We start from the raw sequence: 13,655 nt of genomic DNA on the forward strand, positions 1-13,655 counted from the left end.
CTGCATGTACTATAGGATTTGACCAGGAAGCCAAAGACCACAGCAAATGAATCCAGCAAGGTAGAAACCACTCCAGTTAGCAGTTGTTGTTGAAAGAAACAACCCTTTATGGTAAAACCACTGCAATTCATGGTTAAGCACTTTCGTTTAAACATAGACTACTTTAGAACCATGAAAACTCCTCTAAACACTGAATTTAAGGTCTGAGAGAAGTAAAACCATATTATATGTATTATATATACATATTATTATATGTTCATAGGTTCATACTAGGCTATCTGCCCTAGGGCATTTATAAGCCTAGCCAGAGTATGTTTGGCTTTCGCCACCCATTTTAAATTAATTTTGCTATGCCGTTTTCGAGGTTAGTATACTGTGCCTCTGTCTAACAGTGACACAGAAGTGATACCCGGGGTAAACCTACGATCTCCCATCCACTCATCAAGATTCCTCTTGAAGAGAGTCAATGAGGACTCTGCCTAACCTGGACTGGGATTTTATTCCAGAGTGAAGGGAGCCTCTGGGTTATGAATCTGTCCCTCCAGCATGTCCTATTTATTTCAGTGCTGAGGTTCAAGTCTCTCGAGTGTGTAGCTCGATGGGATTTGGAGTTTTTGAGGTGCAGCATGTCCCTTAATTCCGGGTTGGACATGGCTTTATACGTCAGGCACAGATCGCCTCTGAGCAGGCGGTATGCCACTGAGTAGAGCTGGAGTTTCTTTAACCGGGCAGCATATGGCATCTGTTTGAGCCCTTTGATCCTCTTGGTGAGGTACTTTTGGGGTCTTTCCAGTTGCTGCAGGTGTTTGGTAAGGTACATCCCAAAGGGGCATTGTACTCTATTATGGGCCTGATGAGGGATGAGTAAAGAGGCACGATGACCTCCCATAATCTAGATGTGAATCCCTTCATGATTAGGTGGGCTATATAAAATGTTTTTCTAACCACTTTGGCCACGTGGTTGTCAAATGAGAGATTGCTATCAACTTGGGTCCCCAGGTCCCTAATTACTTCTTCTGTACTTAATGGATTACCACCTATGTGGTAATTTGTGGGCACTTTATTTTTGCCAAAGGGGATGACTATACACTTTTTGGCATTTAGCTTGAGGCCATGGCTCTGGCACCAGTTGTCTGTTTCTATGAGGCCCTTTTGGAGGATGCTTGTGTCGGCTGGAGAGTCGATTATGGCGCCCAGTTTGCAGTCATCTGCAAACTTGGTCAGCCACAGTCCTTCTGTGTTGGCCTGTACTCTGAGAAATATATACCGAACAAGAGAGGTCCCAGGACTGAGCCTTGTGGGATGCCACTTGTAACTGGTTTGGAGTCTGACATGGCTCCAGCAATTCTAACCATGTGGGTTCAGTCCTTGAGCCAGTTTGCAACCCATCTAGTGACATAGGGGTTTATATTTAAGCTGGTGAGCTTATCTATAATGCCCGAGTGGAGTATTGTATCGAAGGCTTTTGCAAGGTCTAGGTAGGCTGTGTAGACCACCTTCCCTTCGTCAATGGCCTTGGTGACTGTTTCAAAGAAGTCGACCAGGTTTAAGAGGCAGGATCTGCCCTTAACAGCCAGTGTCTGTAGGTCCCCAATATCTTTATTTATGAGGTCCACGATGATCCTTTCCATAGCTTTGCAGACCAAGCTAGTCAGGCTTATGGGGCAATAGTTTCCAGGGTCCGTTGAGGCACCACCTTTGTGGAGAGGGACCACTGTTGCTGTACGCCACTCTTTGGGTACATATCCTGTAGTAAGGCTGAGATTGAACAGTAGTTTTATGTTTGGGTTTAGCTCTTCTCAGAGTTCATGTAGGACGCAGCCCGGAACACCGTCTGGTCCCATTGATGCTGTGTTTTTTGCTTTGGAGAGGGCGGTTCTTACCTGAGCATCTGAGATGACAGGGGGGCAGCACTCTGCTGGGATAGATATTTGCCCTTTTGGTGGGGGGGGGAGTTTGCGCTGAACCTGTCAGCTAGGATTGTTGGCAATGTCTGTGGGTTCGGTGTATTTTTTGTCATTTTGGACTAATTCTGAGCATATCTGGGAATTCCCACCCAGGTTCCTAACATAACCAAAGAAAGCCTTGTGATTATCCTTAGTGTCCTGTGCAATTTTTCTCTTGAAGCTGGCCTTAGACGATTTTATGAGTGCCCTTAGTTTTTTGCTAATACTGATCAGAGTTGCCTTCCCTTTTTGGGATTTTGCTCTATCATGTAGTAGCTTCCTCCTTCTATTGTATAGTTTGTTTATGGCTGGGGTCCACCAGACAGGACGCCTGCCTTTGGAGGATAGGGTCTTGGTTTTATTTGGGATTGCATGATCCATGCATTCCTGAAGGTGTTCATAGAATGCATTTATAAAGGATTCTGTGGTCTGGGCCGTATTTTCCACAGGCCCGGGGATTGTGAAGGATTCCACCTTGGTTTTGAGGAGTGTGAAATTTGCTTTAGAGAAGTTTTTCACTGTGGTTTTCTGGGCAGGGGGTGGGGTCGGGATGTGAATATCCAGTGAGATCAGTTTATGGTCTGATCTTACCAGTGAGGGATACACTTCTGGTCTGGAGCATAGAGTCCCCATGTTGGTGATGATCAGGTCCAGAATGTTTTCCCCTCTTGTGGGAGTGGTAACAAGTTGTTCCATAGCATTTGAGTTTATGAATTCTAGGAACCTTTGGGTTAGGGTGTTGGAGCAAGAGTAATGCTCCCAGTCTATGTTTGGGTAGTTGAAGTCGCCCAGTATAATGGTGTTTGGAGAGACCTTCATATTTTCCAGTGTTCTCAGGAAGGCCGAGTGGGGTTCCTGGGTTTGGGAGGGTGGTCTGTAGCAGGCTATAAACTGGAAGGCAGTTTTACCCACTGTTAGTTGCACATGGATAGTCTCTGATGCTTCGTGCTTTGCCACCAACCTGGAGGTGTGGGTATCTTTGATGAATACCGATACTCCCCCTCCTTTTGTGGTTCGGTCCAAGTTTTGGGGCCGAAAAGCATGATATGAGGTATAACCTGGTAGTGCTGGGGTGCTCTTGGGAGCCCTGAATCCAGTTTCTGTTACTGCACAGATATCGATGTTCTCCATGCTAAGGAGAGTTTCAAGTGTGTGCATCTTGAGGTTTAGACTTCTGGCGTTGAGTAGCATTACTCTTAATTTCTTATCCCTTGTGATACCTATGGAGGTGGGTTTGTCTTTTGAGCCTTGCCTAAAAAAGGCACTATGGGGGTAGCAAGAGCCTTTGCCAATATCCGAAAGCCCAGGGGTGACAGGTGCAAGCCGTCCCTAGCGAAACATCGTGGCTTGTCGAGCATATCATCCCAGGCTGACAGGCATTGGATCCCCTTTGAATGACACCAGTACTTAAGCCAATTGTTGAAATTGATCATCTTGTCTTCATATTGTGGCATCATTCTTGGTGATGGTAAGATGCTAGTCAAGGTCAGGGTCATACCGGCCTGGGCTACATGCTCATAGAGCTCCTCTTTGTCTCTTTTCATGTAGTCCAGGGAGGTACGTCTCAGGTCATTCACACCAGCATGGACAATGACCGAGTCATATTTGTACTTGCCTTGGAGTGACCTGAGTGCTTGTGTTATGTGGCGGATCCTAGTGCCCGACAGGCTGCTCACCGTGACCTTCTCCTTGTTCAGCCTGGTGAGCGGGACGTCTGTGTGCCTGACGATAGTCACCTATTACAAGTGTATCAGGTGTGTTGTTTAGCTTTAAGGGTGGTGACTGTTCGGCACACTGGCTTTGTGAGATATGTGTTGCACGTGTTTTGTTTTGGGGTAGCGGTTGCTTGGGTGTCTGCTTTGGAGGTCTCTGCTGCTTAGGCAGATCTTTATTTAGAGCCTCCGAGTATGTTTTTGTGTGATTATGTGTTTGGTTTGCTGTCGTGGTAGGTCTATGTGAGACTGGAATTGTAGTGAGTGTGGTTTCCTTCTCCTCCTGACTAGTTATGCCAGTACTGAGTTGAGAGAGCTTAGCCTCCAGTTTGGCTATATAGTTGCATCTCTCACATGTGTTGGAATTTGTTGGGAGGAGGAGAGGGTTGTCTGTGTACATGAGGCAGTTGTAACATTGCCTCAAGATTCCCAGATTCACCAGCTGGACCGGAGAGGAGATTGACAACTGACCTTTGGACATGCTAGAATAATATTGGGAATTCCTTTATAATTGAAAACAAGGGCCAATGGGGAGTGAGGGTGTAGTGCTTTTAATTTTTAGTGCTGACTTATATAATTGCTTTAGTGAGCAAGTGCCAGGTAACTTAAGTGCAATGTGTTACAGGTAACTTAAATGCAAAAACGACAAACAGTAACTTTCTTTCAAGTGAAACAAGGAAATAAGTACAGTAAGCAATGCAGATATCACTAGGGATCCACAGAAGAGCTGAGAAGCCGTGTTTTAGGTGGAATTAGTGTTCCAGGGAAATAACAAGCAAACAAACAACAAGCATACAAACAAAGCTAGATTCAGCAGGCCTGGATCTAGTCTATGCTACAGCAAACAAGGTGTACCAATTTCAGTAAGAAACAGTTCAAATATGCAGGCACTATAAACCTTTAACCAGAAATTCCCAGCTCAGAAGGGCAGAGTCCAGCCTCTCCTCCCACAAGAGTGCAGACCACAAACCTTCTTAATGTAATATAACTGGCCGGAAGCCCAAGTGCATAAACCAGAACTAATACACTTTAGGAATAACAGACACTGAGCTCTCAATCAGCAGTTCCCAACTTAGAAGGATGAAAGCTACCTGTCCTGCCATCACAGTGCATGCCACAAACCTTCCTAATGTAAAACAACTGGTCTGAAGCCCAAGTGCTTAATCCAAAAGACTTAGAATGATAGCTACACTTTAATCAAGTTACTACAAACAAAGCTAGATTCAGCAGGCCTGGATCTAGTCTATGCTACAGCAAACAAGGTGTACCAATTTCAGTAAGAAGCAGTTCAGATATGCATGCACTATAAGCCTTTAACCAGAAATTCCCAGCTCAGAAGGGCAGAGTCCAGTCTCTCCTCCCACAAGAGTGCAGACCACAAACCCTCTTAATGTAAAATAACTGGCCTGAAAGCCCAAGTGCTTAAACCAGAATTAATACACTTTTAGAATAACAGACACTGAGCCCTCAATCAGCAGTTCCCAACTTAGAAGGATGTAAGCAACCTGTTCTGCCACTACAGTGCAGACCACAAACCCTCTCGATGTAAAACAACTGGTATGAAGCCCAAGTGTTGAAACTAAAAGGCTTAGAATGAGTTACACCAAGCAGTAGTAAATACAATTGAGTACTTTTAAGATGACGCAAAAGCAAAATAAAGTAGGAAGAAACACAAGTACAATAAAAGCAGATTAATTTTTTTTCAGAAAAGTAGCAAAACCAGTAGTAAATACAATTCTCATGCAGTGCAAGCTGGCACACTTGAATATGTAGCAATATTAGTCCACACACAGTTTGAAAAAATGTAATTAAATTAAAAAGGAGTAAAAGCAAGTGCAGAAAGGGTTAATTAGGTAGAATGCGGTAAAGAGATGGGCCTGGGGGAGTGTCTTAAATCAAATCTACAGTGAGGCGGGCACTGCAAAAGCCACCAAATTTAAACTACAACCAGGAACTGGGAGGGGGTGGGGTGGGGAAAAACAGTTTCAACACAGATGTGAGGAATGTGCAAATTATAAAGCCAAAAAATATATACTGTTCTCTCTCTCTCTCTCTATATATATATATATATATATATATATATATATATATATATACAACATATATCTAAGCAAACAATTTAGCTCTATAATACAGAATAATACAGAAAAATATTCTCAGCTCTATATATATTTGCAGATAGTTCTGTAAGGCTGTCTCTCAAACTAAGGTTCCAGTTTTTTCCATTGCTAGTGAACTTAAAAGAAAAGCCAACATAGTTTGAGCAAAATTTTACAACTGTTATGGCTTTCTGTAGTATTTTGACATTCTAGATTTGTTTTTAGCCATTTTTACTTGATTTCATGTAGAAGTGTTTTTTTTTTTTTTTAGTGTGTGTATACCTTTAACAACTTTCCCGGGCTTTTTTCAGCCTGTCTTTTGATTGACGGCTCTTGGGAGTGTGGCTTTACTTCTCTCAGCCCTTAAATTCAGTGTTTAGAGGAGTTTTCATGGTTCTTAAGATTTCTATGTTTGGGCGGAAGCCCTTAACCATGAATTGCAGTGGTTTTACAAGTAAAGGATTGTTTCTTTCTACAACAGCTGCGAACTGTAGTGGTTTCTGCTATTGCTGGATTCATTTGCTGTGGTCTTTGGCTTCCTGGTCAGGTTGTTTGTTCTTTGATTGGATTTCTGTTCTGGTTCCAGGTACTTCTCGTTTTTTTGTGTACTATAGGATTTGTTAACCCTAGTCCCCCTCCTTCTTTCTGAACATACAAAACCCATCTCCTCACAGGATTTAATCTTGAGCCCCATATAAATGAAAATATAATCAATAGCAATTATTTTTCATACTTAGAAGGGATCATATATACACTTGCCAAGTAGGCAATCTTACCTAAAAGAATAGAGTTTAATAAATAAACCTTTTTCTTGTATAATAATCTATATGACCTCCAAAATATACATACCTCTTTCAGCTTTTGTATCAGTCTGTCCCATTTTTTTTCTTCATATTAACCTCAAACATTATTCCTAAAATATCTACCTGTTCATCATTAAAGTGAGTACTTTCTAACTCATCCACAAATCCAGTTCCTTTACTTTTATCCTTATTGATGCTTAAACCAAGCATATTTAAATACGTATTTAATGCTCTAATTCCTTGTTCCATCCATTTCTTGTTTTAGTAATTAAAACTATATCGTCTGCGTAAGTAAGAATAACTGGGACACAAATCCCACTCCTATACCTTGCCTTTTTTAGTTCTGTGTTCATTGTGTTTACATTCACATTTATAACTGACGCAAATAAGATACTGCTTGTTGGACAACCTTGTCTTGTCCCACACTATATTCTTATTTCTTTGCTTAACCATCCATTTAATATTATTTTAATGATATTATTCTTGGGCGGCCACGGTGGTGCAGTGGTTAGCATTGTTGCGTCACAGCAAGAGGTTCTCCGGTTCAATCCTCGGCTGGGGTGCTTTCTGTGCGGAGTCTGCATGTCCTCCCTGTGGTCGCGTGGGTTTCCTCCGGGTACTCTGGTTTCCTCCCACATCCCAAAGACATGCTGCAGGTGGATTGGACACTCCAAATTGGCCCTAGGTGTGAGTGTGTGTGTGCGTGTGCCTTCTGTGGAAGGTTGGGCGCCGGGCTGGCAACTCGACACTGTAAAAACTCCACTTCCAATCATGAGCAGACAGGTGATCCGCTGTGGTGACCCCTAACCGGGAAAAAGCTGAAAGAAGAAGATTCTCATGTACTGATCTTGTAGCTTTTATTATTTTCTCACTTGCATTACGAGGAACTATGTCCTGTATTAAGGGATTATATTGTATTCTATCAAATGTTTTATTTACATCTCCAACCAATACTTCAGTTCCACTTTTTTATTTATGTCATCTATTACCTCTCAATACTCATAATAAATCCTGACTTCCTTTCCCCTTTTCCCAAAAATCATTGGTTCAATCAGTCTATCCGCACCTTTTCCTAACATTTTCCCTATTAATTCTCATAAGTATTGTATAATCTATATTGTTTAATACAATTGGTCTCTAATTCCTAATGTCTTCCTTCTTCCATATAAATTTCATGGTCCCCATACATATCACTGTTTCATTTATCCCTTTTTCTAACCATTCATTCAAAACTTCCACAAAATATAATTTTTGCCAATTTTTCATATTATAATAGATATGACACTTAATTCCATCTAATCTCATAACTTTTTCCATATCCAAGTCTTAAGATTTCATCAAGCTGTCCTATATTTATATTTTTCCATGATTTCATTCTCTTCTTTACTTATTTACCTCCCATATTTGCCTTTCTTTTAACATTATCTTCTTAAATGTATTTTATATACTGTTCTGTTACCTCAAATATTTTTCTTGTGTATTCACCTTTTCTCCTTCATTGGTTTCCAGTTCTCTTATTACCATCTCATTTTCTCTCACCATTTTACTCAAATACAGAGCTGCTGCATTTTTTGTCCCTTGTAAAAAAGTACCTTTGTTTATATAACATTTTAATATTCTCTTGATTAATTTCATATATTGCCTTCTTTTTTCCATAAAAGTTATTATTTCTTACTATTTATTTGAACACACTGTCTGACTTAACCTATATATTTGTTTTTCTTTCTCTATTTTCATCTCCTGACATTCTAGAAAACAGTTTTTATACTTCCCTTTAAAACCTAGCCACCAATGAGTCCATTTTTTATAAAATATTCTCATTTCGACATGATCTTCCCATAATCGATCAATTTATTTTCTCTTTTTCATCTAAATCTTTTTTGTTTAATCTTTTAATACCTTTACCTATCCTTATATATTCTTCTACCCATACAGCCAGATGGTCTGAGAAACCTGTTTTGTTCATTCTTTTTTAAATAATTTTCAAAGTATTAGATATTATAAAATAATTAATCTCTGTTTTAATCTTGTTTCTTTTATACGCCCAATATATATTATCCCGTATGTATAGTGTTCTACTTTTCATTATTTCATATAGTGTTTTAACAACATTCCCTTCTTTCTTTTTTTCAAATAATTAAAATATCCTACCAATATTAATTTCATATTCACTCCTACATAATTTAAGATTTTTTGAACATTCTTTTTTAGTGACATATGCATATATTGCAATAATTTATTTTTATTTATCATTTTGTTGACCAGGAAAGTCCGCCTAGGACAGAGCCTATTTTCAGCGGAGGCCTGGGGAGAAATGCTTCAGACGCATGCCTTTGGATTGTGGGAGGAAATCGGAGTACCCTGAGGAAACCCATGCAAACGCAGGGAGAACATGGAAACTCCGCACAGAAGACACCCCAGCTGAGAATTGAACCAGAAAACCTCTTGCTGTGAGGCGACATTAACCACTGCACCACTGCGCTGCCCACATAATTCTATACACATCTTTCTTATATCTTTTATATAACATTGTTACTCTACCTAACTCAACTAAAGTATAATCTAAGACCTTAACTGTTTCATTACATAACACAGCAATCCCTGAACATGCATCTAATCCCATATTCCATACAATGCTCCCAGCCCATAACTTTTCCATCTCCTTCCTTTCTTCTTCCATTAAAATTCTTGTGCCCTCTAGAATAATTGCATGCATATCAAGTAACATACACCACTGCAATACACCTAACATTATTTTGATATTTTTATGCTATTAACATTTATTGTTAAAATTTGCAGGTTTTTTGAAAATTTCTATATTTCCACTTCACCCCATGTCTTTTTTCTTGCTTTCTTTTATAATCACACTTTAAATGTTTTCCCTGTCTCTCACCCTTTTTCTTATTGAATTATTTTTACTGCATACTGTTTTCCAACTACTGTCTTCTTCTTCACTTGTTTCCAGTACTAATTCTTCACCATCATTATTTTCATCTTCTTTATACGTCAAAATTTTGTTTTCCTCTTGTATAATATTTTGTTTTTCAGGTTCGTGCTCTGTATTTTTTCTATATCATGTACACATTCTTGTGTTTGTTCTTTTTGTTCAGCATGTAATTGTTCATTACAATTGGCTGAATTTTTCCCTGTTTTCTCTCATTTATTACACATCAAATCACATTTCTTTGCTTCATGTCCTGCCTTCCCCACAAAATATCTTCTGTTATCACAATTACTTATTAAATGACCATTCTTTCCAAAAAAAAAAAAAAAAGGTTTTTGGCTGCCCCTTATGTCTTACATAACTTCACTTTCCTTCAACATTTGTTACATTTGGAATATGCACAAGACTGTTCTTCAATATTAGCCCAAAGTCCCACCCTCCAGTCCATAAACCTGTATCATCATATATTTTCACAATCTCCAACGCTTCTTTATGTATAGCTTTTAAACGATCCTTCAATGCTTCCTTCTCCACCTCAGTTCGAAATTGTACATTCTTTTTTCGGTCTCTCTGTTAAAAGTCTGCACTACATAAGAGTTCCGTGGACTACAGTCCTTTTTTTTTTTCCCTCAAAATTTTCTAGAAAATATCCCATATATTGCCCAGGCTCATATAAAATGTCACAATAAGTCTCTTTTTTTTAAAGATGAATAAAGGCTCTTACCTCGTTTTGTGATATCCCCAAGGCTGCAATAACTGTCACATACCTTATATCTTTCGAGTTCTTTCTCTTCCTTAGACTTCCTTTTCATGGCCTCACTTATTCCTTCTCCTTTTCTTCTTTCAGCATCCTTGCATACGATTGTTTTTCCCTTCTGTAACATCTTTCACCTCCTGTTCCTGAATTCTGTCCATAGTATCGCCCCATGATGCTGCCTCTACACTTTCTGGTTCACTGTGCATAATCATCTCTTTGAGATAGTCCTCCTACAACCGTCCCGATTGGAGGATTGTAACAATACATTCCGGCTTCGCCTCAGCAAACAGATCTTTTTGAAACTGGTACTCTGAGTTCTTTGAAGGTTCGATTACCTTCACTTCACCAGCTCCTTCACTCCAACTATCTCCTCCTTTCTTAGCAATCTGACTGATCCTTCTACTTCAATTTCGCTATGCAGGCAAACACTTTCTGACTCCATTCCCTTTTGCAAGCTCTTCTCCTCCTCCTTCTGTCACTCACCGTCATGAATACTTGCTTCCGTCTACCTTCCAGTTTCTCTGAGCCGCCTTCATGCTCGGAACAGAAACCAGATGTGTGGCAGTGAACAGCATCTCCGCACTCTCCAAATAAGTAGGGAGTGTTCTGTGGTGCCGTGGACAAATTTCCGCAGTGTAAACGCCACCCTGGGTCTCCTCTGAAAAGATCCCATCAACCTAGTGACTTACCTGGTTAACAAAGGATGGATGGATACATTTGTTTGTGATTTGCACAGTAGTGTTAAGTGTATCAGTATCTGTAAGTTAAAGCACTACTTGTTTTCTAAGCTTCTAATAACTGTGTACATGCTTAGTCTATACTGTGTAACTTGTCTTAAAAGGTACAAGTTCATTGTTTTAAAGCTGCAAGGCCAAATGTGTCATTATCTGCTGTATTACACTGAACTGTGGGAGAGTGCTTGAAGGTTTTTGACATGGGGTACCAGCAGTGATAAGATATAAGTGTTCTCTGTGTTACCTGCCACAACAGGCACTATCTTAAAGATATATTTTGCAATATGCTATTGTATGACTTTTTCTGCAGTGCTGACCAGTAAGGCAAGTTGATTATAAATTTAGTGGTGCATGCTATATTGTTAGTGGTGCATGCCCAATATTGCTGAAACTTATTTATAGCTAGTGAGCCTAGTTTATTGGCCTGAATACATTGTTAAGGTGTTATACAATGTATATAATAAGAATTTGTCATTACTTCCTAATGACAGAAGCACTGGAAACTCTGTTGTATGTTTTAACTTGCATTCGAATAAATTGAAAAAAAATACTAAAATTAGTTTTATTTAATAAAACTTTTTTTTATTCTTTTTACAGAGTTGCTCTGCCTTCCAAAGGATTGTGTCTGCTTTGGTCCTTGCTTCATTCCCTCTGTTATACTTTTTTACATTCCTTTACTACACAGATCCAGGTTCAACATTTTTTACCTTGTTTGCATACTTAATGTGTCTATATGGAAACCATGGGACCTCAGCAATGCTTGCATTTTGTGCTTTTATGTTTCGCCAAACAAACATCATATGGGTTGTATTCTGTGCAGGGAGCCTCATTGCTCAGAAGTTGGCAGAGGAATGGAAGACTGAGCTGAAAAAGAAAGATGAGAAGAGTTCTCCTGCAAAAGGATCACTTTTGGAAATAAAACAAGCTTTACAATTCATTGCTAAATACATGTTGTCTTTAAATAATATGAAAAACCTACTTTGGATGACTTGGCCATATGTCCTCTTAGTTATTGGTTTCTTTGTATTTGTAGGAGTTAATAAGGGAATAGTTGTGGGTGACAGGAGCAGTCACGAAGCCTGTTTTAACTTCCCTCAGCTGTTCTACTTTTTGTCATTTACACTTGTCTTTTCATTTTCTCACCTTATATCACTTCAGAAAGTTACACATTTTCTCAAGGCTGTGCAAAGGAGCCCATTGCTGTACACATTCATTTTTGTTCTATCTTCTCTACTTGTCTGGAAGTTTACTTACGTTCATAAGTACTTACTGGCAGATAACAGACACTATACTTTCTACGTATGGAAAAATATCTTTCAGAGACATGACTTTGTAAAATACTTCTTAATTCCAGGCTATGTATTTGCAGGATGGAGTGTTGCCGATGAACTGAAGTCAAAGTCCGTTTTCTGGAATTTGATGTTTTGTACATGTTTAGTAGCTGCAACAGTCCCTCAGATGCTGCTAGAATTTCGGTACTTCATTATTCCCTATTTAATCTACAGACTTAATATAGCCATACCATCTGCACCAAAGCTCCTCCTGGAACTAGCTTTTTATGTTGTTGTGAACTGTGTGACTGTTTACCTTTTTATAAACAAAACTTTTAAGTGGCCTGATGTTGATGAACTGCAAAGGTTTATGTGGTAATCATCGAGGAAAGTGTGGAGCATGTACATCTTAAATGCAGGTTGCCTGTTCTGCAGGCTAAAATGGGAAGATGATTTCTGACATTGTAATTTAGATGTTTTTATTTCTTCCATTTGTATCAGTTGAATTGTGATGTCCAAGGGATTTCAGGACCAAATGGGATGTGTATCACAAATGAAGTGTAAAATAGGTGATGTATTGTACTTGCTGGTTGATTTTTTTTCTGTTTTCCTAAGAGTAATGTGCAGTACACATTTTTTATGGTTGTAATTTGTGCCAGTCTGTACCATAACACTACCAGGCAGAATGCCACATTTATATGTAGATGCTGCACTACTAACTCAGGCTGTATCTCTTGAGGGTTCTTTTCTAGGTGGTATCCTGATTTTGCAGCTGAATGTATAGAAGCACTTGGCAGTTAGTTTAGCAGTTTTCTAAAGTTGTATAGTGGATAGCTGGCCATTGTAAGGCTGTGGACACTTATGATGTTCAAATTCACAAATCAGTTTTCTTACCATCGATGGCACTGCATTTTTATAGATTGTAAAGGAGTTTTTCTGTCTTGTCCGAGTCCCACAGCCTCATAACAAAGCTTCCCATTTGCGACAAAAGCAAGTCCTGGGGTACTAAAATATTGTCAACATCTAAATGTGATTTGACCTTTGTGATGTTTCAGAATAAAATGGAATAATCAGTTGTAGTCTTCCCAGATTCTCTTATTAGTTATTTGTGTGTAATGTATCAAAGTGTCATTTGACCCAGCACTGGGCTTTGTACATTGGACTGTGGTGTGAGAGGCTTTACTGAAGTCTACTGAGATAATGTTTGCTGTATAGACTTTGTTTACCCTCATTGTTTGTATTTTTTGTTTGTCCCTTACTACTTCTTCTTCTGACCCTTAGTCTTGGCCTTTCTCAAATGCTGATTCATCCCTTCTCTAGTGAGTGAGATCTTGCTAACAAGTGGGCTGTCCATCTATGTGAGGTTCGCACTCCTTTGAAAGTGAGAAC

General features: G+C 39.4%; 1 protein-coding gene across 1 annotated transcript in view; it reads left to right on the forward strand.

The window, feature by feature from the left end:
- The window catches only part of LOC122815686 (putative Dol-P-Glc:Glc(2)Man(9)GlcNAc(2)-PP-Dol alpha-1,2-glucosyltransferase), a 54,589-nt gene extending 41,239 nt beyond the window's left edge, over window positions 1-13,350 (forward strand). Inside the window, exon 3 of the mRNA XM_044088389.1 lies at window positions 11,593-13,350. Coding sequence (XP_043944324.1) covers window positions 11,593-12,645 — 1,053 coding nt within the window. The 3' untranslated portion in view covers window positions 12,646-13,350. The remainder of the gene's footprint in view (window positions 1-11,592) is intronic.
- Window positions 13,351-13,655: the final 305 nt, after the last annotated feature.

This window comes from Protopterus annectens, chromosome 11.part0 (genome assembly GCF_019279795.1).
Source record: "Protopterus annectens isolate FY-2018-M chromosome 11.part0, PAN1.0, whole genome shotgun sequence".
NCBI classification, from domain to species: domain Eukaryota; kingdom Metazoa; phylum Chordata; order Ceratodontiformes; family Protopteridae; genus Protopterus; species Protopterus annectens.